General features: G+C 53.4%; 1 protein-coding gene across 1 annotated transcript; it reads left to right on the forward strand.

Annotated features, from left to right (window-relative positions):
* The first annotated feature begins 223 nt into the window (after nucleotides 1-223).
* On the forward strand, nucleotides 224-15,210 carry SLC2A10 (solute carrier family 2 member 10). The gene is made up of 5 exons (XM_058685840.1): nucleotides 224-344; nucleotides 6,955-8,235; nucleotides 8,691-8,813; nucleotides 11,002-11,137; nucleotides 13,364-15,210. The coding sequence occupies exons 1-5, from the start codon at nucleotides 341-343 to the stop codon at nucleotides 13,440-13,442; spliced, it is 1,623 nt and encodes a 540-aa protein (XP_058541823.1). The 5' UTR covers nucleotides 224-340; the 3' UTR covers nucleotides 13,443-15,210.
* The last annotated feature ends 10,859 nt before the right edge of the window (nucleotides 15,211-26,069 follow it).

Genomic DNA, 26,069 nt, shown 5'->3' on the forward strand with positions numbered 1-26,069 from the left:
TGTGTGTATACACGCTGGAGAGGCCAGACTAGTAATGTGGGCTGCAGGGAGCACAGGGGAGAGGAGCATGTGGGGGTCCCCCACAACAGGGATGACAGTGGGCGGGAGCCAGGAGGAGCACAGTGGGTGGGGACCCCAGCCAGGCAGGGATGGTCCCGCACAGGGGGCCAAGGCCGGCCGGCCGACGTGGCGGTGGCGCTGTGGACAGGCGGGCGGGGAGGAGGAGGAGGGCGGGAGGCGGGCCGGAAAGTTTGTCGGGCGACAGAGGCGGGACTCCGGCCGGGGATGCGCCCCCGGCTGCGGCTCCGGCGCCCCCGCTCGCACGGGAGTCGAGCTCGCCATGGGTAAGTGGAGATCGGGCGCTGCCCGCGGGGGCAGATGGGGACCCCATCTGTGCGCGCCCCGCCCCCTGCTGCACCGTCTCCCCCCCCCCAACCACCCACTCGGGTGGGGACCGCGGGCCTGGCTGGCTGCGCGCGCTGGGAGGGGACGCGGGCGCACTTCCTTCCAGGCTCCTTTCTGCCCAGAAAAAAGTGACCCGAGAGTGCTCTTTACTTGATACTGAGCTGCGGACCCAGGGCAGGCCCTCTCCTGACCGCTCCAAGCCTTACAACCACCCCCGGCCAGTGAGACCGCTCCTAGCCTGCAGATAAAGAGATCGAGGTTCCGAAAGGAGCAAATTCATTCATCAGTTTGCTGAGCACTTCTGTTGCCAGGCCTCCGGATGCTGCCGTGAGCAACGCGGGCGAAACTTCTGCTTCCGAGATATTCAATGAGGGAGAGGGAGACTGGAATCCAGCACTGGGGCTGGGTGGGTGCGTGGAAGGGGAATAGAGAATTTCTTTGTTGCTACAGGGGACTAGGATCTCCATGTCTCTCTCTGGATCCAGAGCCTCGTGTGGTCACTCCGTCATTCGTCCCTCTACTGTGGGACTCAGCGGGGAACAAAGTGGACGATAGTCCTCTCTTCCATGGAGCTGGCATTCCAGTTGAGAAGCTGGATGAGCAAGTAAATGAATAAAATAATCTCCAGGAGTGATAGGATAAGGTCATGTGATACTGGAGAGGGAGGCGGCTTCTTTAGGTAGGGAGAGAGCAGAGGCCTGCCAGAGGAGGCACTGGAGCTGAGAAACAGGTTTGCTAAGATCTGGAAGAAGAGCTTCTAGGGGGAGGGATAGCAGGTGCAAAGGCCCTGAGGCACGAGTGAGCTGGTATGGTCAGGCCAGTGTGGCTGGAGCACAGTGGGCAAGGGGAAAAGGGTGGGAGGGAGGTCAGAGGTAGGCAAGGGGCTAGACTGTGTAGGCCTTTGTAGGCCATGGTGAGCAGTTTGAATTCTATTCCAAATGACAGAGGAAGCTGGAGAAGGCTTTCAAGCTGGGTGGAACATGACCCTAATTGTGTTTTAAAAACTCAACTCTGGATCATTCTGTGGAGAATCGTAATAGCTAACAGTGACTGTAAGCTAGACAGGCATCCAACACAGATATGACTAATATCCACATTTGTAGATAGGGAAGCTCAGAGAGGTTAAGGGAGCTGCCCAAGGTCACACAGCTGTGGAGTAAAAAAGCTGGGATGGAACCCCAGCACTCTGGCTCCGGTCTGCATTCCTAACCACCGTACCACCCAGCCTCTCATGCAGAGTCATGGCACAACTGGTCACCAATTCCAGCTCTGACTCCAGAGTCCATGTTCTTAACCCTCAAGGCACACTGCCCCAGCGCCCGAGGGAATCCTGGGCCCAGAGGGGTCCTCCCAAGAACACTCAGCTTGACCCTGGTCCCTTGCACCTGCCCCTCCTACCCCTTTGCTGCCTCCTAAGTTAATTCAACAGCTGTTGACTGAACATCACCTAAGGACAGAACTGGGGCTGAGTGGGAGTGAAGGAGGGAGGTGCAATCGAACTGGCACCGGGCTCTGTCCTCCCCAGAGACCCCATGCTGCTTTCCCGGGCTCCCTTTCTCAGGGATTGGGTCCTGTGTATAGACCTGGGTTCCAGCTCCCGTTCTCCCACTCTGGGTCCATCATCTCGTCAACCTCCCTGGCCCTCGGCTTCCTCATCTATGGAACGACCCACATACAAGACGCTTATCACAAGGCAGCCGTGAAAATGACGAGCAAATGCACAAAAAGGGCTCGGCCCCCCACCTACCCACGGTGAACGGTCACTTAACGTGAGCTTTCCTTTTTCATCACACCCAGTGTTGGGACTCTGGAGTCAAAGACTGGCCAAGGTGAGCCTCTGCCCTGTCACTTACAAAACTGCCCCCTTGGGCAAATGTCTTCACCTCTCTGTGCCTCGGTTGCTGCATCTGTCAAATGGGAATGACAGCAGGGCCCATGTCATAGGTTTGCTGTAGGGATTAAGTCGGCTGATACGGATAGAGCTTCCAGAAGTGGCAGTCTGGCCGGCTGTGGTGAGTGCTCCCTAAGTATGAGCTGTGTTGGGACATTTGGAGGCCAGCCTCCCAGGTAAGGGTATTTGCATATTTCAGTTTTGCTCCGCCTTCTCCCTGGAGCTTCAGGGAAAGCCAGGGCAGATCTCCGGTAGGGGAGGGCCCCAAGGCATTGTGACTTCTGGCTGAGATGCTGTTCCAGGGTCACCCACGGGAGGCTCCCGGGGACTTGCAGCTGGTGATACAGCTACCCCAAACCCGACCTCTTGCCCCTTCCTCTACTCCCTGATTCTCTCCCTGGGAAGCCCTGTCCTCCACAGGGAGGGGCCTAGGGGATTAAGGGATTTCCTCCAGCGTGAGACAGCTTCACATACAACCTATATGTAGACGGATAGTTCATAGAAAGGGAGAGCAGTTCCCAAACCCAGGCTAGGCTCGAACTTGGGGGGCCAGAATCTACTCTACTTGCTGTGGAGTGTGGCCGCTTCCAGGCCCTAGACGTCTCCAAATACCCAAGAGTCCAGATCCTTTCTCTCTGGACTCCCTAAGCCCCCCAGAGTTCCTTCATTCCATCATCTTGTTTATTTAACAAGTATTTGCTGAATGCCAGGAACTGTCCTCGGCATCAGGGAGACAGCTAAGGACAAACAAACAATTCCTGTTCTTTTGGGGCCAATGTTCTGGTCAGGAAGAACAATAAATATGTAAAATGTATTGTTCTTCCAGAGGGTGAGAAGTACCGTGGAGACAAATAAACGGGGAAGGGCGTTAGAAGTGCTGGATGTGAGGGGCGCCTGGTTAAGCGTCCAACTTGGCTCAGGTCATGATCTCGCGGTTCGTGGGTTCGAGCCCCGCGTCGGGCTCTGTGCTGACGGCTGGGAGCCTGGAGCCTGCTTTGGATTCTGTGCCTCCCCCTCTCTGTCTGCTCCTCCCCCACGCATGCTCTGTCTCTCTATCTCTCAAAAAATAAATAAACATTAAAAAGAATTTTTTTTTAAGTGCTGGATGTGATGGGGAGGTTGCAGTTTTATGTGGAGGGCCAGGGAAGGCCTCATGAGAAGGTGATGTCTGAGCAAAGACCAGAGGGAAAGAGGGAAGGAATGGGGCGGGGGGGGGGGGTGCTCTCCTGGCAGAGGTGACAGCTGGTAAAAGGCCTTGAGTTCAGGAATGAGGTGCAACAGCAAGGAAGCTGGCTGGCATGGAGCCAGGAGAGAGCAGGCAGATCCTGCAGGGCCTTGAAGGCCACCATCAGGACTTGGCATCTTTTCAGAATAGAATAGAGCGGGAGCCTTGAGGGCTGTGAGCAGAAGGACTGAGGCTTTCACAGGACCCCTCCGGCTGTCCTGGAGCATTCTCTTAGGTTCACATGTATCTGACACAGGCCCCTGGAATGCCACGCAGTGACACCTCCCTAGTCCCCAGCTCAGTCATTGGTTCATTCGGCAGAAATCTTACGGAGCCCCTCTTGGGCGGCAGCACGGGGCTGGGGCTCAGGATGCACAGACTGGAAGTCTCCGTCCCTGCCCTTCCCAGTTTAATAAGGAAGACACATCAGCAACCTTGGGATGGTGTAAGTAAATAAAGGGGGAATGCAGAGTTGGTTGGAAGTGAAAAACGTGGCTTGGAAAGTTGAGGAAGATGTACAGGAATTAGCCAGGGCCTCCCTTGAACTAGCTTAAACCAAAACAAAACAAAATAAAACAAAACAAAAGAAAGAAAAAGAAATTTAAAAAGTAGGAAGAAAAGAAAAAAGGTGGGGCGCTTGGGTGGCTCGTCGGTTAAGCGTCCGACTTCACTCAGGTCACGATCTCACGGTTCGTGGGTTCAAGCCCCGCGTCGGGCTCTGTGCTGATGGCTCGGAGCCTGGAGCCTGCTTTGGATTCTGTGTCTCCCTCTCTCTCTGCCCCTCCTCTGCTCACGCTCCGTCTCTCTCTGTCTCAAAAATAAATAAAAACATTTAAAAACATTAAAAAAAAAAAAAAAGAAGGGGCGCCTGGGTGGCGCAGTCGGTTAAGCGTCCGACTTCAGCCAGGTCATGATCTCGCGGTCCGTGAGTTCGAGCCCCGCATCAGGCTCTGGGCTGATGGCTCGGAGCCTGGAGCCTGTTTCCGATTCTGTGTCTCCCTCTCTCTCTCTGCCCCTCCCCCGTTCATGCTCTGTCTCTCTCTGTCCCAAAAATAAATAAAAAACGTTGAAAAAAAAAATTAAAAAAAAAAAAAAGAAAAAAGGTTGTCTCTGAAAATCCCATGGCCTCAGGCATGGGAACCCTCCCCCCCCCTCCCACCCCCACCAAGGGGGAAGATGGCACCCAACTGCTCCAAGCAGGTAAACTACAGTGAGCAAATACACTGGCCCAGGTTCAGCCAAGTGGTTTTCATCGCTGCCCAGGGCCTGGGAATCTGCTGGTTGGTCAGATCTGGGTCATGGCCATGGCCCTGGAGTGAGGCAGTGGGGGTGGAGGTGGGGGTGGCCATTTCTGCCCAAACCAGCAGATTGAGAGACAAAGGGCAAAGAAGACCAGAGCCCCAAGAGAGGACGGGGTTGGGGCCGGGGTGGGGGTGGGGGGTTGCCAAATACCCGACATGTGCAACTCAAGACCCCTCTGGGAGGTGACCGTGAGCTGGGACCCACAAGGATACGTGGACCTGTGGGGAGCACAGGCAGTGCAGGAGGGGTAGGTGGGCGTGAAAATGGATGGTGTGTGCTGGGAACCAGTTGTGCAGGGCTTGTGGGAGGCAGGTGGGGAGGTGCGGACAGAGCCGGGGTGGGAAAGTGACCGAGGCGTTCGGCTGGGGCTTTCTGCTCAGGTAGGGCCTGGAATGACACGCTAAGGACCTGCTCGAGCAGGCGATGGGAGCCATGGAAAGCTTTAAGAAGGGAATGTGCTTCCCTCGTTGTTCTAATGGCCTTGACTCCTTGGGGGCCTCTCCTTCGTGGTTTCTTGGGGCACCGTCGTTTCACTATGCTTTGTGACTTGGGTTTCCCTGAGGGCTAATGTATCAGTATTTCCCCTCCCTCTCTGAACCTGCACCCCTGTTCTCCTCACACCCCGCCTCTCCTTGATTGTCCTTCTTGCTTGAGGTCAGTTCAGCAGAGCTCTTAAGTATATGGGTTTGGGAGTCACTTGGATCAGTGTCGGAGGCCTGACGCTGTTGCTTCCTGCCTGTGAGAAGACTCTGAGCCTCGCCTCCCCGTCTGTAAAGTGGGGACAATTGCACCGGCACCACCTCGAGGCGGTTATGAAGATGAGTTAACCGAAGGCACTAAAGTCTTTCCGTGGGGGAGATGTTCAATCAATGACACTCGGTTGCATTACTATTCTGTCTCACTGTTATCGTTGCTGTTCTGCTGTTCCCACCGTGACCCGAATCCACCCTGATGCATTTTCCGGCGGAACCTGTCGACAGTCACCTTTGCCTCCGAGTCCCTTGGCTGGGTTCCCTTTCAACTCAAGAGGAGCTGAGGAAATGGCAAACAAATTCTGTTTTCACCCGATTGCTTCACACGGCCTGAAAGAACCTTCCCTCCTGCCAGTGAACTCCAGGAACCGAGGGAGATGGGGGCAAAGGGAGGCGAAGACAGGGCAGGACCTGGGTCGCACAATCTTCCTAGGGGGTTTGTTCACGGGTCGTGAGCAGGAAACGCGGGGCCAGCCAGGGAAAGATAGGGGGTTACCTCCCAGGGGGCAGGGCTGGGAGGGAGAAGGGGGAACAGAAATGGGGGGGGGGTGAGCCTTCCACCTATGAAACTCCTTCCCCTGCACAAAAATTGCCTGACAGAGATGGGGAGAGATAGAGGCAAGAGAGAAGAGAGCAAAATCGCCATTTGCCAAGGTTTTGTAACGGAGTGGTGAAGGGTGTGGATTGTGGAACCAGACCGCCTGCCTGGCTTTGAATCTAGGCTCAGCTACTTTTGACCTGAGATAAGTCACCTCATCTCTTGAGGTTCCTTAATCACATTGACCACATTTTAAGGGCTCAGGAGTCACATGTGCTGGTGACTACCGTAGATCACCTCTCTCTGCCCAGCTCAAGCCTTCAAAGACTTGCCTCCTTCCACTAAGAATGAAATTTCTTACCATCTTCACAACTTAAAAAGTTCCACGTGATCAGGCTACTTCTCCTGTCTCTTTATCTCCTGTCACCGGAGCCACGCTGACCTCCGCTGATAGCACAGCGATTAAGAGCCTGCCCTCTCTGGCTACATCTGCCACCACTTGCTGTGTGACCATGAGAAAGGTTTCTTACCCTCACTGAGCCTTAAAGGATGATGCTGATAATAATATGTTATAGGATTGTGGTAAGAATTCAACGAGTAAGTACACATAAAGTTCTTAAGACACGCTTAGTAAGTGCCATATAAGCACTAGCTATTAATATTCATGGTTATTGTTCAAACATACCAAAAACTGTCCTGCCTCAGTGCCTTTGTGTTTGCAGTTCCCTCTCTAGAATGTTCTTCTCCCAGATTTCGCATGGCTTTCACCCTCGCTCAATTCAGATCTCTGCTCAAATCTTCCCTCTTTAGAGAAGCCTCAACTGACACTTTTGTTTTCCAGGCCGTCCCCAACTGCTCCTGCCCCTGTGTGCCTCTGTGTCTTCGCTGGGTGGCCTGACCTTCGGCTATGAGCTGGCAGTCATATCGGGTGCCCTGCTGCCACTGCAGCTGGACTTCGGGCTGTCCTGCTCGGAGCAGGAGCTCCTGGTGGGCAGCCTGCTCCTGGGGGCTCTCCTCGCCTCCCTGGTGGGCGGCGTCCTCATCGACCAGTATGGCAGGAAACGGGCCATCCTTGGGAGCAACTTGGTGCTTTTGGCGGGCAGCCTGAGCCTAGGCCTGGCCGGCTCCCTGGCCTGGCTGGTCCTGGGGCGCTTGGCCGCTGGATTTGCCATCTCTCTCTCCTCCATGGCCTGCTGTATTTACGTGTCAGAGCTGGTGGGGCCGCGGCAGCGGGGCGTGCTGGTGTCCCTCTACGAGGCAGGCGTCACCGCGGGCATCCTGCTCTCCTATGCACTCAACTACGCCCTGGCTGGCGCCCCCTGGGGATGGAGGCATATGTTCAGCTGGGCCGCTGCGCCTGCCCTCCTCCAGTCCCTCAGCCTCCTTTATCTCCCTGCTGGCACCGCCGAGACTCCGGCGCCCAAGGACCTCGTTCCTCTCCAGGGAGGTGGGACCTCCAAGCTGGGCCCGGCGAGGCCAAGATCCTCCCTCCTGGACCTCTTCAGGGCGCGGGAGAACATGCGAGGCCGGACCGCCGTGGGCTTGGGGCTGGTGATTTTCCAGCAGCTGACGGGGCAGCCCAATGTGCTGTCCTACGCCTCCACCGTCTTCCAGGCGGTGGGCTTCCGGGGAGGCTCCTCCGCGGTGCTGGCCTCTGTGGGACTCGGGGCCGTGAAGGTGCTGGCGACCCTGACTGCCATGGGGCTGGTGGACCGAGCAGGCCGCAGGGCCCTGTTACTGGCCGGCTGTGCCCTCATGGCCCTGTCGGTCAGTGGCATAGGCCTTGTCAGCTTTGCCGTGCCCGTGGCCTCCGGCCCAAGCTGCCTGGCCGTGCCCAATGCCACCAGGCTGTCAGGCCTCCCTGGGGACTCCGGCCTGCCGAGGGCCACGGCTCCCCCTCCACCGCCGACAACCAGTGAGAACCAAGGGAGGCCGGCCCTGTCGACCTCTGAGACGATCCAGCCTCCTCCCGGAGCTGGGGACCCCACGGCCGCGGCCCTGCCGGCCTTAAGCCCCGCCTCCCCGGCACCCCCTTCTGCCCCAGAGCGTGTCCTGCTGCACTGGGCCGCGCTGGTCTGTATGATGGTCTTTGTGAGCGCCTTCTCCTTTGGATTTGGACCAGGTAGGTGAGGGTTCTCTCGCAGGTGACTCTGCGGCCTTCTACCCCACCCAGCGGGAAAGGTTGGGGACCGCGTCAGTCAGGGTCTCAGAAGGACAGCAGAGGTGGCTTGAGCGTGAGGCCAGTGAAGCTTCCACTGGCCGTGCCCCTTGGTGGGCACTCCTTCGGAGGGCGGGGCCTAATTTCCTGTTCCTAGTTGGTTTTTTTTTTTTCTTTTTTCCTTACAAAGGCCCCCAAATTATTTAAGCTTCAAGCCTCAGAAGACCTGAATGTTGCCCCTGGATAGCTCACTCGGGGTTTACTCAGAAGGAGTTCTTACCGCAGTAGGAGGGAGGCAGCGGGCGGAGTGGGTGTGGGGGGCCTGACACTCTGTGGTTGGGGGCTGCCCGCTGCACCGGGGGGTCCCAGGCCCCGGTCCCCGCCGCAACCCACCAGTCTGCCCTGCTCTCCTGTCCTAGTGACCTGGCTCGTCCTCAGCGAGATCTACCCCGCGGAGATCCGGGGCAGAGCCTTCGCCTTCTGTAACAGCTTCAACTGGGCCAGCAACCTCCTCGTCAGCCTCTCCTTCCTCGACCTCATCGGTGAGTCCTGTGACCTAATTCCGAGGTCCCGTCAAGTGCCAGAAAACCCAGTGCAAACCAGTTTATGAACCAAAGGGAGGATTTTGGTCTTAAGTCACGGAGAGCGGGAGGGTGGCCAGTGTCAGGCTCCCCCGACCCACGGGCTGCCACGAAGCTGTCACCAGCTTCCACCCTCTTTCCGCTCTGCCTGCCACGCTGTGGGCTTCCTTCCCAGGCAGCCCGGCCTCGTGGTGGCCGAGACGGCCACCTGCGGATGTCGTGGCTGGGCACCCCCGCGGAAGGAGAGCGTTTCTTTCCCGGTGTTCTGACCCAAGTCCTGGGATGCCCATCCCTGCCTGGAGGGCTGTAAGATTCTGATGCCCGTCCTGGGGTGTATACCACCCCCTGGAGTCAGGGTGGGTGGGGGACCGCTTCACCCAACCGCCTGGACAGAGGTTGGAGGGGCAGCTCCGCAAAGGAGGGTTAGTGCGAAGGGGGGAGGAGACAAGGCAACCACGACGAGAGAAGACACGACCTTTGAAGCTTCTACTCCATTCCAGGCCCCATCAGTGAGTAGCCCGGGCCTGAATGGCAGTTGGGAGTTGGGGCTGAAGGAGGGAAGAGCTGAAACGTCCAGTCCTGCATCTGGAAGCCATCTGACTGGTGTGGGAGGGGAGGGAACGAGCCCCCGGTGGGGGGATGGGGGAGTCTGGAGACCTGAGTGTGGGGCTCTGGTACCCCCCCAACAAGCCCATTTTCTTCACCGTAGCCCAAAGGCCCTTGCCGTTAAAGCAGGGGAGTTTTTGAAAAGTCCCTACCTGTGGCAAGACAACTATTCTCTAAATCAGACTTGGTGCAGAATGTAAAAGTCTCCAGGCTTGATTGCGTGCCAGTCTGCACCCACGCTAGTGAGAATGTGTCTGAGACCGGGGGGTATAGGAGTTGTGAGCTTTTTTATTCTAAACCGGCTCAAACAGGCTCATGCCCACCTGTCAGCTTCTTCTATCTTCTATCTAGTTGGGATGACAACTATCTCTTCCTACCTGGCATTCGAACCCAGTCTGAGCCATGGTAGGGTTGGGCGGGGGGGGGGGGGGGGGGGGGGAGGGGAGTGTTCTGGGCCGAGACCACCCAGAAAGGACCTCCGAGTTGCTGAGATGCTCCTGGCCCAAGGCCACTGGTCACCGGGGCCAAAGTGGGAAGGACTCCTTCACTGTGAGCCCCAAGGCACAGTTCTTAGGGCTCAGTTATTTTCCCATTTTCTGCAGCCAAGCATTTCCTCCTCAAAGGCACAGCCACCCCTGGGGCCTGTGGGAAAGGCTGATAGAAGGCTCTGCCCACAGTGTCAGTCTCCCACCCCCAGTCTTAGGGAAGCCAGGCTGCTTCCTATGGCCTCAGCCTTCGAGCATCCCCTTTATGTGGAATAACTGAGAGAGAAAGGGGGAGAAGGAGAGGGAAAGGAAGGAAGGAAGGAAGGAAGGAAGGAAGGAAGGAAGGAAAGAAGGAAGAAGGAAAGAAGGAAGGAAGGGAGGGAGGACGAGAGGATGGGAGGAGAGGGGAGGCAAGGGAGGGAAGGAGAGGGGTGGAAGGATGGGCAGAAGGAAGGGAGGGAGGGAGGATGGGGAGGTGGGGGAGGCGAGGGAGGGAGTGATGAGAATTGTATCATACCCTGACCACCCCCATTTCACATATGGGCCAACGCGTCCTTCCCAAGGCCAGCAGGTAGGGAGACAACTGGCCCCGAGCCCTCCTGACTCCCAGGCCAGCTCTCTCCTTGCTGGCATGGGGATTAAAGGGAGGCCAAGCTGGTCAGGGAGGTTGCTCAGAGGTCATGGCCTCTGACATGAGAATAGTAATGGCTCTGGAACATAATTTGTGTTTCTTCCTCAACAAAGCCCTTCCCTCATCGTCTCCTTTCCCCGGCTTGGGCTGACAGGCTTCAAAGGAGCGAGGGTCACCTCGGGCGTCCCGGCTGCTGGCCCCGAGACCCTGGCCCTCACTCGAGGCTTGGGTGAGGCTGGGGGAGAGGCCAGGGCAGGGGAGCTGGGAGTCAGACACAGGCCACGCGGTGCAAAACTCGATTCCCTGGATCCTGAATCCATTCACCCAATAACCCGTTTGTGGAATTTCTGAGGATCTGGTCGGGGGTGGGGGTGGGGGTGGGGCTGGGGCTGGGCCCCTGCCCACACTCCCGCCCTCCTGTTCCCAGGCACTATCGGCTTGTCCTGGACCTTCCTGCTCTACGGGCTGACCGCTGTCCTCGGCCTGGGCTTCATCTATGTATTTGTCCCCGAAACCAAAGGCCAGTCACTGGCAGAGATAGACCAGCTGTTCCAGAGGAGACGGTGAGAGGGGACAGGGCTGGGCCTTGGGAAAGAGTCACATCAGATCCTGAGCAAATCAGTTCAGGATTTAGTCCTCACACTTTCTGTGTGCAAGGGAGCGTTTTTCTCCTCTTCCTGACCCTCTTAGTGCCTGCGTGCGGTCAGTTTTGTCTTGGCCTCATACAGGAGCTGTTTCCCTTGAGTTGTTGATCTCTACCTACAGCAGAATTTCATGTGACGTTAAGGCCCGGCTCATGGGAATTTTAAAACCATGTCGTTATGGGATCACATGAGCTTAGAATAGTAAAGTCCTAATGTCGCAGAATCTTAGAATCAGAGAAGCGTAGAGGAAAATTTTATAACGGTGGCCTTTTAAAGTCACAGACAGAGAATTGTGGGCTTAATCTACTCAGTTCAGTGGGTGTTTATTAAGTCCCTACTCTGTGCCAGGCAGTGTCTGGGCCTTTGGAAACAGACAGTGAGCCGCTGAGAGTAGGGACTTAAATAAACAAGCAGAAAGGAGGCTGAGAGTAGGGACAGAAAATAAACAAGCCCATCAAGGCATCAGCAAGAGCATTTGGGGGAGTGATATGTAGCTGGAAGAAAAGGAAACAGTGAAATCTGTTGAGAAGGCCTGATTCACAGAGAGGGGGACAGAGGAGCAAGGCGTTGTGGCTAAATTAGAGTAGGTGCTCAGAGAGGGGAGGCCTCCTTGAGGAGGTGCGATTTAAGTTCGGGAGAAGGAGACAGCCATGTAAAGATGAGGGGGAGGAGGATTCCAGGCAAAGACAACAGCAAGTGCAAAGGCCCTGAGGTTGGGAGCGTATCTGGCATATGCAAGGAACAACGAGGAAACCAGGGTGGCTGGAACAGAGGGAGGGAGGGTGGCAGGAGGGGTAGAAGATCAGACCATCCAAGTTGGTAGGAGCTTGATCGTGGCAGGTCTTTAGATCATAGCGAGGAGTTGAGAATCTCAGCCTCGTGGGGCCTTGGGCCATTCAAATAAGCGAAGAGAGGAATAGGGGCATCAGAAGGGACCTGTAATCCTATATGCCTTTGGCAAATGTCCCTGGTTACTTCTTGTAGTAAAAGGAGTCCCCAGCACCTGACTGCCCGTTCTATTCCTGGGAGGCCCTAAACGGTTTTTAAAAAATAAGTCATTCTAATAGTGAGTTAGAACTCGCCTCCCGCAGCTGCCCGGCCTGCCAAGTCCCACCCAACCTGGTCCCCGAAGGGACGCAGAACTAGTCCAGTGTAACGGCCTCCAACCTGCTCCAACCCGCCCCTGACTGTTCTCTGCAAGGGGAACACCCCCTGTTTTCTGGATGACCCCTCAGCAGCCCAACCCTGTCGGTTAGGAAACGGATCTGGCTGCTCGGAATACGGCTGGGGAGGCAGCTGTGCTCCGAGAGGCCATCCGGGGTCCCAGGCTCCTTCTCTCTGCTCGTTCCGCCTTCTCTTCCGTATTACCTTTCCCACACAGCCCGGGACGGTGAGCCGCCACAGTCCCGGCAGAGGGGAGGGCCAGAGGGGGACGATGCACCTGTCATTTTCCACCCACGTCCTTTGTACAGAACCTGGCGACAGCCGCCTGCAGGGGAGGCTGAGAAACAGGCGCTTTAGGGGCGCCCAGGGGGCTCAGTCGGTTGAGTGTCCGACTTCGGCTCAGGTCACGATCTCGTGGTTGGTGAGTTCCAGCCCCACATCTGTCGGCGCAAAGCCCACTTCGGATCTTCTGTCTCCCTCTCTGCCTCTCCCCGCTCACGCTCTCTTTCTCTCTCATAAATAAATAAACATTAAAAAAAAAAAAAGATCACACACACACACACACACACGAAACGGGCTTTAATCTGATAGCAGGAGCCACTGGAATCTCTTCCATACGGGCTTTCCTGGGAGAAGATTCCAGCCGCCTCCTCTGGGATGAGGAGCTAAGGAGGCAGACAGGCAGGTGGAAGCCGGCTTTGGGCTAAAGCAGGACGTAATTGCAGCTGAGGGAGGGGAGTGCAGGCTGGTAACTTGGGGTCACATGACGGAGGCTGGGCCACCAGCCTGTGGGGAAAGGAAGCTGGGTCTGCCATGACCTCAGGAGGAGACAGGTCAAAGTGAGGGGCTTTGACATGGTCTGACAGTCCTCACTTTAGTTAGTCCCTAGAGTTCAGATATCAAGCCCTGACATCAGAGACAGACGGAGACACTCGCTGTCCCCCCCCACCCCCACCCCCGCCCTGCGACTCTCCTTGACAGGTTCGCCCTGAGCTTTGGCCCCCGGCAGAGCTCTGCTGGCATCCCATACACCCGCATCGAGGTCGCTGCCGCCTCCTGAGGAATCCGTCTGCCTGGGAAGGTGCTGGAACCATGGCTTTAGCAGACAGTCTCCAGCTTCCTGCTTGCCTGGCCCCTGGGGCACAAGTTCTGAGTGGTCCTGTAAGAGTCACCCATGCTTTAGAAGAGGTCTGTGGGGCCCCGGGTGAAAGAGGAGAAAATTTGAGAACCTAGAAGTCTTCGTTTTGAATCTCAGGCTCTGAGGGCCCCTGACGATGTGCCTTCTTGCCTCGGTTTCCCCATTGTCTCTGCACGTCCCTGCAGGACCTATATTGACAACATCTCATGGAGTCTCCTTTGCTCCTTGGGCTTTCTCAGAGAACCTCTAAGGAACCAGTCCTGGAAGGAAGTCTCTTCTGGCATCACCCCCAAATGCAGATGAGGGTACACCATACTCTCAGCTCTCTTTTTCCAGCCGGCTGGGACTTTTTGGTGAGAGGGGAGCCTGCTTTTGTCACCAGCAGCTCAGACTGGGTGATAGGCTGCTTGAGTTCTAGTCCCGCTTCCCTGGTGTCATCGCGACATGACCGTGGGCCTCAGTTTCCCCGATATGTACCATGGGGGACCTGGACCAAGGAGTTCTTTAAGATCACATCCGATGCCAATGAGCTGGAATTCTAAATGCTGCTAATTCGACACAGGTTCAGCGTGAGCCCTGCTCTCAAGCTGCCGGCCATCTCTTCAGGGGATGTGAGTTTTAATTAGGGGAATGGTAAATAGAATTCCAGAATCGTATGCACTAGAATCCAAGAGCTGACATGGTGTGTGAAGCAAGCCCTGGGAGCTGTTTCCAGGATGGTGCAGGACAGCTCTGCAGACAGGAGATGGGTTTGGAGGCTGACAAGCCTGGATGCTGGTGTTGCCTCTGTCGCCTTGGGTAACAACTCCCTCTAGCCTCAGTTTCCACATCTACAGAATGGGGATGATTGGGCCCCCGGGGGTGTATTTAACCCCTGTCTGACTGCAGGAGGGTCTTCAGCTGGTCCCATCCAGCTAGTCAGGGCCTGGGGGGGGGGGTTTCTCTTCACCCTCAATTACCGAGGCCCCCACCTTTGAGACACTGTTAAGGGTCAGCCCCTGAGGGGTGAGTCAGAGATTAAGCAAGGAACTCGGGCCAGAGGTCACCAGAGGAAGGGCCTGGCAAGAGTGAGTTCCGGGGCGCCTGGGTGACTCAGTCGGTTAAGCGTCCGGCTTCAGCTCAGGTCTCATGCTTCATGATCTCATGGTTCGTGAGTTCAAGCCCCGCATCGGGCTCTCTGCTGTCAGCACAGAGCCTGCTTCGGATCCTCTGTCCCCCTCTCTCTCTGCCCCTTCTCTGCTCACACGCATGCTCTCTCTCTCTCTCAAAAATAATAACTTAAAAAATTAAAAAACAAAAAAGATGAGTTCCCGGATGCTGAGGCAAATGAAAAGCTAACGCAGACCCAGGGCGCTGACGTGGGACGACCTTGGTCATCTGTGCCTGCTCCGTGGCCACTAGACTCTGGACTCTCGGCTTCTCTCCTCTTGTTCTAGATGCTTCTCTTGCACCCAGTGGTGTGCGGGAGGCCCCTCAGCCTAGCTTGTGAGAGCCCGTCATTAAGTTTTTAGGACTCTTGCCAGCTGGTTGTTGAACAAAGCCATTTAGAGAAATTAAATTATTTAAGCTCACACTTCAATAAATTCTATTAACAACAAAAGTAATAGATGCTAAAAACCCATCACTTCCTTATCTCGCTACATCTCGCTCTGCCCTGGAGGTTCCTTGTGTATCTTACGAGAGACATGGGGACATCACGTGGTCACGCAAAACTGCCCACGTGGGGGGTGTCTTGGCACCGGGGGGGTTGGGGGAGCGCTGCCAGTGGGGGCTTGACTTACTGCTTCCTTGGTGTCCCAGGCTTAAGGGCGTGATGGATACAATGTTAGCCATGCACGTTGCGAGCGCTGTTGCGTCTGTGGCTGACACGTGAGTGGCACGACAAATTCAGGGAATATTCTTCCCGTATTCGAAGGCTGTTACCCCACACAACAAACACGATCTGACCTGCATTTTCATTGCTTTGCCCTCGTAAACAAAAATTTCAGCCCGCGTTTCATGTCGAAACTACACTCGTTCGTTCTTCAGGGCTGTGGGGAGGGGGGGGCTCCTCTGTCGCCGGGCGTTTATTCCTAGTGTGATCTTGTCAAGTCGTGGCTGCAGGGCAGTGATCGTTGGCTTTGGATACAAGAATTTGGCAAACCACCTGCAAAACCCTCGTGTGGGAATTAATTGGCGGGGTATGGAGTTTGTAATAAAGAATATTTACAACCAGGTGTGATTATTGGTGACTTCTGTGCAACGAACACATCCTTTAGCCCAGTAAAATGTGCACCCGCTCGCATCTGTTGTCCTGGAGGGCCGTTCAGATCCAAATCTGTCTTCAAGCCTCTCTCAATTCCCCTTTCCTATCAGCATAGAGAATGCTTTTCCAGTCCTAGACCGGACTCCCCGCTTTTTGGTCAGGGTCATAAACTCAGTGGAGGGACAGGGACTGTAAATGAGCGGAACCGGTTGCGGTGAGTTTTAGTAGGGAGGAGTGTTGTCCTCGGAACCAGGCAAACACAGGCTGTCTCCAAAGGGGACGTCTGACATCCAGTTCCAGCTGGTGGCTGCCGTGGAGGACTGTGGGCCTGTCGTGGCCCGACCATCTGGCTTTTCAAGAAAATCTAGCAACTCAGACTTGGGTGCCAAATTTCCCGATTTGTTAATAGTGACAATCGATGCTTAAGTGAAAAAATAGCGTTTAAGCTCGACAAGACATGCCTGTGGCTAACTCACGGCCTTCTGTGCGTGCCTCGGCTCTCGAGGCCTTTCCCTCTGAGGCCCCCCTTGCGTCTGGATTCTTGGGGCTCCCGGCGTAATCTCTGTAAAGGGTCACGGCTTTTGGAAGTCAATGCCAAGCAAATCGAGTAGCCAAAGCAGCATGAATTGAGTAAGTTGGAGGGACTGTTATTGAACGTGGAGGAAAGTGTCACGGAGGGAAGAATGGTTCGTATCCCAGACATGTTGTACGGGCACAATTAGGTGTGTAACTTGGGTAATTGTTCATCTGTGTAATGGGGAGGATACTACCTACTATTTAGAGATGATATACGTCAGTTCAGAGCTGGGCCCATAGTAGGTGCTCAGAAGTGGTTGAGTCCCAGCAGCCCCCAGGAGCGTCTGGCCCTGGGTGAGGAGGATAGAGAGGGCGAGAACCAGGTGGCCGATCATAATGGGGGGAAGGACACCAAAGAAATCGAAGAATGTACGGTACCTACTAGGTGATCAGGGGTCTTTAGCACCAACTAGAAAAGACACAGGGACTGGTCAAAGATGTTCAGGGCAGGGAGTGAGAAATTCTCCTCTTTCTCCCAGATAATCTCAGAATAGCTTCAGGGAAGCATTTCCCAAACCCCAGTCTCAGGCACAGCCTTTTACGTATGTGGGCCCATCACAAAGTACCTCCCTGCTGTTTGCCAAATGGCACTACATAGATTACTTACCCAGTACTTTTTTTTTTTAAGTGATTTGCTTTTCAGCTTAAATGTATTTTAAAAAGAAACCATATTGGGGCACCTGAGTGGCTCAGTCAGTTAAGCGTCCGACTTCGGCTCAGGTCACGATCTCGCAGTTCGTGAGTTCGAGCCCTGCATCGGGCTCTGTGCTGACAGCTCAGAGCCTGGAACCTGCTTCAGACTCTGTGTCTCCCTCTCTGTCTGCCCCTCCCCTGCTCATGCTCTGCCCCCCACCCCCCCCGCTCAAAAATAAATAAAACATTAAAAAACAATAAAAAAGTAAAAAGAAACTATATTAATTTATTTTTCCAATCAAATGCAAATTTACTGAATTCTACCGTGTGCCGGGCGCTGTTCCAGACCCTGGGGCACAGTAGTGAAGGGAAGGAAAGACGGGGAGGAAGGAAAAGTAGATGGATGGCTGGATGGCTGGATGGAGAGACAGGTGTGTGTCAGGAAGTGAGGACTGCTGAGATAAGGGGGAGACGGGTGTGCTCGCATGCAGCTTTAGCTGGGAGAATCAGAGACAGCCTCTTTGCGGTGGTGGCATCCGAGCAGGGACTTGCGTAAAGGACTAGAGTGAGCCATGGAAAGATCTGGAGGGGGGAAAGCATCCCAGGCAGATGGGCCAGCATGTGCAAAGGCCCTGAGGTAAGTCTGAGCTTCCCATATTGGAGGGGCGTCAAGGAGGACGCCGCATATTTACGTGGCGTTTGTGAGCCTAGGAGCGTTGCACATGCCACGGGTGATACCACAGGTAGGTGCCGACGGTCAGGGACCCGTAACATCAGGACAGAGACAGGTGGCCTTTTTGTTCCTACCTCACGCTGTCCCGGAGAGCAGCATTCTCAGTGTCACTGTGGACCCGGTTTAGAGCGAGGTCTCCGCGGTCCTCTGAGGAAGGAGTGCCGCGGGTTCCTCCGGTTAGAGGAGAAGGCTGTGTAGACGCTGCCATTATCTCCCTGCTGCTCTCGAAGGGCTGGCCATCCAGAGGGAGAGGTGAGGAGGAAGAGAAGAGACAAGATGCGAAATCAAACATTTGCCGCACCTGAGATCGTCACACCGGGGTTGAGGGGTGGAGAACTTCCATGCTTGTCTTGCAGGTCAGGGAGCTGAGGCTTAGGAGGCAGATGGGCTGAGTCTCTCCTCCCTAGGCTCCTGCCGGCCTCCCCGTAACCCCACATCCGCTTGGATGACCCCTCGCCAGGCTGGCCTCCTGGCTGGTAGTCTCTGTGGTCCCATGTCGACCTCTTCCATCAAAAACACATTCAACAGTAAACGTGCTTTATTATATTTTTTAGTTTATTTAAAGAGAGAGAGAGAGAATGAATGGGGGCAGGGCAGAGAGAGAGAGAATCCAAAGAGGCTTTGCTCAGAGCAGAGCCTGACGCAGGGCTCAGTCTCACAACCTCGAGATCGCGACCTGAGCTGATTTCAGGAGTCGAACACTTAACCGACTGAGCTACCCAGGCGCCCCAACAGTACGCATACTTTCAATGTTTTCTTTCAAATGTCCCACTTCCTGATCACCCTATCCTAACATTTCTGCTAATATTCTAATGCTCCCCAAGGCCACAGTTCTCTGACCTCACTGGGACCTTTGACCTCGACATGCCAGTCCCCGACCTTACTGCTTTTTCAGCATCCACGGAAAAGTTCACAGCCTTCACTGTCCGTCTCGTCCAACCCAGATCCCACATCCCAACCTTATAATCAATCCCCGCACACGCCCTTTTGCAGACCCCGCCGTTCGAATCCTATCCTCTCTCTGCTCATATGTGGGCAGAGAATGACGTAGAAGTCCTACAACCCGACAAAGAGGTTTCCCTTGAAATTCCTGAACTCAAACCTCACACTCCCCCTCCAAATACTCCCTCTGCACGGCAGCCAATACATTTAAAAGGCAGTTGATGAAATGGGAGGGACTATTTGCAAACCATACATCTGAAAAAGGGCTAGCCTCCAAAATACGTAAAGAGCTCCTAGAAACCAATGAGCAAATAATCCGATTTAAAAATAGACAAAGGACCTGAATACACCTTTTTTCCAAAGACATATGAACTGCCAATAGGTAGATGAAAAGGTGCCCAACCTCATCAGGGAAATGCTAGTCAAAATCACTATGGGATGACACCTCACACCTGTTAGGATGGCTGTGATAAGAAAGGCAAGAGCTAACAAGTGTTGACGAGGATGTGGAGAAAAGGGAGCCCTCGTGCACTGTTAGCGGGAATGTGAATTGGTACAGCCACCTTGGAAACAGTCTGGAAATTCCTCAAGGTATTAAAAATAGAACTATCATGGGTTCCTCCAATCCTACTCCTGGATGTACACAAAGGAAATGCAATCTCTGTGTCCAAGAGACAAGGTAGCATCATTCACAATAGCCGAGATATGGAAACAACCTAAATGTCCTTCAGTGGATGAGTGGATAAAGAAAATACAGTATATGTATCTACATAAGGGACTCTTATTCAGTCATGAAGATCAAGGAAATCCTGCCATTTGCAACAAGGTAGCTAAATCTGGAGGGCGCCATGCAAAGCACAGTAAGCCGGACGGAGAATGACCAATACTGTATGGGGTCACTTATATGTGGAATCTTAAAAAAAAGAAATAAAGGCCCATTTCACAGAAACAGAGAGTAGAATGGTGATCGCCAGGAGCTGGGCGGAAATAAGGAGATGGAGGTCAAAGGGCACAAACTTTCAGTTACGAGAGGAGTAAGTTCTGAGGCTCTGTTTACATCCTGGCGCCTAGAGCTAATAACGCTGTATCACGTAGTTGAAAGTTGCCCACAGGGGCGCCTGGGTGGCGCATCCCACTCTTGGTTTCGGCTCAGGTCATGATCTCATGGTTCTTGAGTTCGAGCCCCGCGTCGGGCTCTGCACTGACAGTGTGGAGCCTGCTTGGGATGCTCTCTCTCTCCCTCTCTCTCTGCCCCTCCCCTGCTCATTCTCTCTGCTTTCTCGCCAAACAAATAAATAAACATTTTTAAAAAGTGTTTAAAAATAAAGTTTCCGAGAGTAGACCTTAGGCATTGTCCCTACACATACGTAAAAGTGTTAACTCTGTGAGTGATGGGTGTGTAATTACCTTGATCCTGGTTTTTATTCCACGACACGTATGTATGTCAAATCATCACGCTGTATCATATGTACATAAAATCATCACTTTATTTTTTTTTATTTTTTTTTAACGTTTATTTATTTTTGAGACAGAGAGAGACAGAGCATGAACGGGGGAGGGGCAGAGAGAGAGGGAGACACAGAATCGGAAGCAGGCTCCAGGCTCTGAGCCATCAGCCCAGAGCCCGACGCGGGGCTCGAACTCACAAACTGCGAGATCGTGACCTGAGCTGAAGTCGGACGCTTAACCGACTGCGCCACCCAGGCGCCCCTAAAATCATCACTTTAAATAGGTACAACGATTAGTCAATTATTTGCCAATAAAGTAAAAAAGACCCCTCAAAACCAAAAAAAACAACCCAAAACCCCCAAATGCGCCCAGGCACACTCCTCTGCTCCTTCAGCGGCTTCTTCTGATCCCCCGACTGAACTCTCTCCCATCCCTTCTGTCTCCCCCACTGTCAGCTGCTAACCTGGCCGTATACCTCACTAGATGAGCAGAAGTTGTCAGAAATGGGACAGATGCTGCCCCCCAATATCTGTTATTTCTTTTACACCTCGCACTAGAGCCCCGATGTTTAGCTAGAAACATGGCTGCCCGGACCCAACACTGCAGCCCCCAGACTCCTTTGCAGCCAGATGTGGCCAAGTGACTGAGTACAGGTCACTGTGAGCGAGCCAAAGTGACGAGTACGATATCCAAGCAAGCCCTGTGGCAGACAAGACTAACTGTTCCCCCAAATCCACTCTCTCTTTGCTCCTTTTGGCAACAGAAATCCCGTTGTTTTAGCTGGATCCATGGCCATTCCCCTAAGATGACATTTCCCAGCTTCCCTTACAGAAGAAAGGGTCATGTGACCAAGTTCTGGCCAATGGGCCCCTTTGTCAAGGTCTTCATGGCCACTCCACCCATGGTCTGTCCCCCCAGACCAGGCCAGAAGGGAGATGGAACCAGGGCTGGAGGGAGTCCGGTGGAGACGGAGGAGAGAGAAACAACATCGCCCATGGAGGTCAAGGGGCCCCAGTTCCCCTGCACTCGCCCCAGACCGGGAGCACCTCGAGCCCAGTGGAGGAAGGCACCAGCATGGCATCTCAGGAAGTTGTGAATCTCAAAGAATTTTTCTATAACCTCAATAATAACAAGACAAGTTTCAAGCCACCGTGCTACAGAAAAGATTTCATAATCTTTTTATTGTCTCTAGAGAAAACGGTCTTATGAAATTATGGTCATAAGAAAGGAGTGTGTCTCAACAATGTAGTAAAAGAAGAACAGAGAAGGATCGGGAAGATAATAGCAACACGATCGATAACTCGTTGCTTTTCCTGAGTCGGGGGTGTTTGTGGTCAATGCCAGCTTTTTTGACATGCCAGAGTTATGGCGATTTCTTTGCTTGAAAGAAAGATTCCCTTCCAAACTTCATTTCAGAACCATATTTTGTAAAACCACTATGGGTTAGTTGGTTGGTTGGTTGGTCCAAGTAAGAGTCCCTGAAATTGGATCGACTGGGGACGGGAGAGGAGTTGCAAGCTCAGTGTCCTCTGGTCCCTGGAACCACAGCTTGAGAACGGGCCCTGGCCCTTCCTCCCTCCACCAGCTGCCCCCAGGATCCCACAGAAATGGCCAAACCCTGGAGCTCAGAAGTGGCAGTGACAGGAGGCTCTGGTGACAAATTTTTGTGGCTTAGCAGGCCGGGTGGGAGATTTCCTCCAAAACGTGTCTGTCTTAGTGTCTCTGCATAGGAGAGCCCCTTACAGTTCCCTCCAGCAAATGAATCCCCTCCATCTCCGCCCCCCAGCCCTTATTCCTGGGGCCAGGGTGAGCTAGGACTAGTGGGTAAGTCTTGAATCCATGTTTGTGACATTGCCTCGTCGATTATTTGCCCTCTTTAAGAGTAGCGTTGGGGAATGGCCAGAAGAATCCAGAATTCATTTCTAGGCTCATTAAAAGAGATGGTCAGGGGGTGCCTGGGTGGCTCAGTCAGTTGAGCTTCCGACTTCGGCTCAGGTCATGATCTCTCAGTCTGTGAGTTCGAGCCCCTGTCTGGGCTGACAGCTCGGAGCCTGGAGCCTGCTTCCGATTCTGTGTCTCCCTCTCTCTCTGCCCCTCCCCCGCTCATGCTCTGTCTCTCTCTCTCTGTCAAAAATAAATAAACATTAAAAAAAAAATTTAAAGGAGATGGTCAAGGAAAGGAAAAATAACAACCCAGTTCGTTGGGGCTGTTTGGGCCACATCCCCATTCAACGCTTTCTAACTCCCTGCAGCGGCTGGAAAGCTTTTACACAGAAGCTGAAACTGAACAGGCAAGTGACAAGGGAATCTGTGCTCGGAAGGTCACAGGTGGGCCCGGCCAGAGGCTCTTCCAGCAGCGACTCGGGCTGCGTCCTTCCAGGTTCATGTGCTCTGGGAATGTTAGCAAACACCTTCCAGCATTTTGTTGGTTCCGATTGGGTTAATCGTCCATTTCTGAGCCAGTCCTGGTGGGCGGGGAGAAGGGGGGTGCAAATCAGCTTGCATCAGCAGGAGGTGGCGACGAGGGCTGTATTAATGTCCCCAGGGCTGCCCTTATAAAGCACCACAAACTAGGTGGCTTCAAACGACAGAAATTTGTGGAGGCCGGAAGTCCGGAATCAAGTGTCAGCAGGGCCGAATTCCCTCTGAAGGGTCTCGGGAGCAATCCTTCCTCGCCTCTTCCAGCTTCTGGTGGTTGTCCCCGAACCTTGGCGTTGCTGGGTTTGTAGTTGCGTCCTTCCCATCCCTGCCTCCCTCCCGCTATGTCCCTGTTTTAAATTTCCCTCTTCTTAGAAGGAAGGACATTCTCAATGGATCGAGACTCCACCTAAATGCAGCACCTCATCTTGCCTTGATTATGTCAGTAAAGACCTGCTTCTCTGTCTCTCTCTCTTTTTTTTTTAAAGATTATTTTAGGGGCGCCTGGGTGGCGCAGTCGGTTAAGCATCCGACTTCAGCCAGGTCACCATCTCGTGGTCCGTGAGTTCGAGCCCCGCGTCGGGCTCTGGGCTGATGGCTCGGAGCCTGGAGCCTGCTTCCGATTCTGTGTCTCCCTCTCTCTCTGCCCCTCCCCCGTTCATGCTCTGTCTCTCTCTGTCCCAAAAATAAATTAAAAACGTTGAAAAAAAAATTTAAAGATTATTTTATTTTGAGAGAGAGAGAGAGAGAGAGAGAGGGAGAGAATCCTAAGCAGGCTCCACGCTCAGCATGAAGCCCAATGTGGGGCTTGATCCCAAGACCCCGGGATCATGACCTGAGCTGAAATCGAGAGTCAGACACTCAACCTCTTGAGCCCAGGTGCCCCAGCAAAGACCTCTTTCCAGATCGAGTCCCATTCACAGGTTCTGGGTGGACGTGAATTTTGAGGGGACGCTACTCAACCCCGTCGAGGAGTTAATGGCCGCAAACCCCATGGCTGAGAGGGGACGAGGTGAACACCTCAAAGGAAAATCAAGGTCCTCCTGGTGTGAGAAAGGGACTAGATACTGGCTACCACTTAGCACACTTCTCCCTGAGACATGCCTGCCGTGTGTGTGTCCAGCTCTGCTTGAACACCCCCACGGATGGGGGGATCACTGTTGAACCGGGCAGTTTGCTGCACAGGCGGGTGATCGCCAGGGGGTGACCCGGCCCTGGTGTTCACCATAGGTTTTGTTTACCGCCTTGGTTATTATTTGATCAAAGAGCATGGGCTTCCCTGGCACAAAGCTGATCTAAAGGAGTTGCGGGTGGGAGGGATGGGGGTGCCAATGGGGTACATAGGGAAGAGGTGACCCGGTCAAGCGGGGGGGGGGGGCCCAGAAACTGTACAACGTGTGAGGCGGGAGACCCGGGTTTGGGGTTCTGCCTCAGCTCCTTGCCAGTTTTGTGACCTTGGGCAAGTGATTTTTGCCTCCGTGAGCCTCAGTTTCCACATCCGTAAAATGGAGGTGATAAAAGGCCCTACCTCAGAGGTTTGCTGGACAAACAGAAATGCCAGATGGGAGAAGGTCTGGGCACCCACACAGAGTGGGGATCCTCCAAAACTTTCCCCTCAGAAGTGGGCGGGGCTTCCTGCCCCACCCAAGGGCACCCCCAGCTCCCGCTCTGACCGAGGGCCAGACTCAGTTTCCGTAACTGTTCATGTTGCTCTCCAGCACGAATACTTTTCCAAGCGGCATAGGAGGAGGCTGGGATTTCGACACGAGACACACGACTTTCACAGAGCGATGCTTTGAAAGTGTTTCCAGACCGTCACATGCTGGGTCCCGTCCAGGGTACAAAAGAATTATCATGGATGGTTTGGTACGTGGTTTTGGAGGTTTTCCACCTCGTGAAATTTTGAAGTGGAAGAGCTGACATTTTGCTTTTAATTGATCCTCACAAGAAGTGAAAAGTTCCCAAGTAGGTTATTATGTTGAAAACTTCACACTCTAAACAAAACAACTTTAATCAAATTTAGTTCTTAAGAATTATTTTATTTAGTGTTATGAAGGGAGGCACAAGGAAATATTGTACAAAAAGTTACGTTCACGTGAGTCTCTTTGTTACAACATTTGAGAATCTTTAACAATTTTGCACGTAACAATAGCACACATAAAGGCAATACCTTCCACAAGCTGTGTATGTGAGTTTCCCACTGGACTGGGCACTTTGTACAAACTTCCAGACTTGGGGCACAAAGCCATCCCAGCTCTCCTGACTTGACACCCTGGACTGGTGGTTACTGAGATATGGTCCCCAAAGCTCTCTCTGCCACATTGTTATTCATGCAGCTATAAATATGACATCTGTTTTTAAGCTGATCAATCCAGTGTTAATATCTAAAGTAACAGAGAGATTTTTTTAAGCCTCCAATTTACACGTAGAAGGTAAATAACATGTGTTGTGTGCTTTATTGATTAGATGGATAGATACCTACCCAGTTACAGAACCACTGGTGAAACACAGTTTTAAGTCTGCCTAAAATGACTATAAAGTGGGCATTTGTCTCTTTGACTTTCCAAAAGCCAAAGGAAACCTAATGGCAAATGGCCACAATCGTCTGAATCCCCAGCCACTGCGGTGCACACAAATTTTCTACTCTGCGTGGAGATTGACCACAATATTAACAATGTTTGTCTCCCTAGGCAGTAGGAATTTTAGTATGGTTAATTATGCTTCTCTGCATTGTCAGACATTTCAAAAATAACCCTATTAAAACGTGTAATAAAAATTTAAAAGAAACTCAAAACTCACTACAAACCATAAGGTCAAAGGGAAGCTGTGGTAGAGTCGGTTATTGTTCAGCAAACATTCACTCCCTGCCCACTCTCAGCATCGCGTGCTTTTCCGCCTCACCCTCACGGAGGTTGGGCTTGGTCATGTGACTTGCTCTGGCCAATAGGAGGTGGGCTGAAGCCACAGGGTGTCACTTCCCAGCCTAGGGATTGAGAAGTATTGGGTGTTTCCTCTCTCTCCTCCAGGAATTCCCATAATGGGCTTGTTCCAGCACATCTAGCCCGGATTGCAGAGTGAGAAACCTGTTACAGACCTGAACCTGACCTGCAGCCTGAGGCAAGGCTGAGCCAACCAACTCAAACATCTGAAAGCAAAAAAGAAACAGTAAGATTTCTGGGATTGTTGTTATGCAGCAAGTACTGACTAATACAGAGTCCAAACAGGTAGGCAGTGTTTTTACCTCACTCACTGAGTATACCCTTGCCATGCCCCAAAGCCCTAAAATAAAACAATGATACAGTTGTTGCTTTCAAAAATAGAAAGTCCTTGGGGGCCCTTGGGTGGCTCAGTGAATTAAGCGGCCAGCTCTTGATTTTGGCTCAGGTCACAATCTCAGGGTTGGGCTCTGTGCCGGGCAGTAGAGCCTGCTTGAGATTCTCCCTCCCTCTCCCTCTGCCCCTCTCCCCCATTCATGTTCTGTCTCTCAAAAGAAAATAAGAAAAGGAAATCCTGAAAAATATGGAGAAAACGAAAACCCACCCACACCCTACCA

This window comes from Neofelis nebulosa, chromosome 9 (genome assembly GCF_028018385.1).
Source record: "Neofelis nebulosa isolate mNeoNeb1 chromosome 9, mNeoNeb1.pri, whole genome shotgun sequence".
Taxonomy (NCBI): Eukaryota; Metazoa; Chordata; class Mammalia; order Carnivora; family Felidae; genus Neofelis; species Neofelis nebulosa.

Coding starts and splice junctions, on each gene's coding strand:
- SLC2A10 (XM_058685840.1), top strand. Junction 8,236..8,690: donor CTCCTTTGGATTTGGACCAG/GTAGGTGAGGGT, acceptor CTCCTGTCCTAG/TGACCTGGCTCGTCCTCAGC. Junction 11,138..13,363: donor CAGCTGTTCCAGAGGAGACG/GTGAGAGGGGAC, acceptor TCTCCTTGACAG/GTTCGCCCTGAGCTTTGGCC.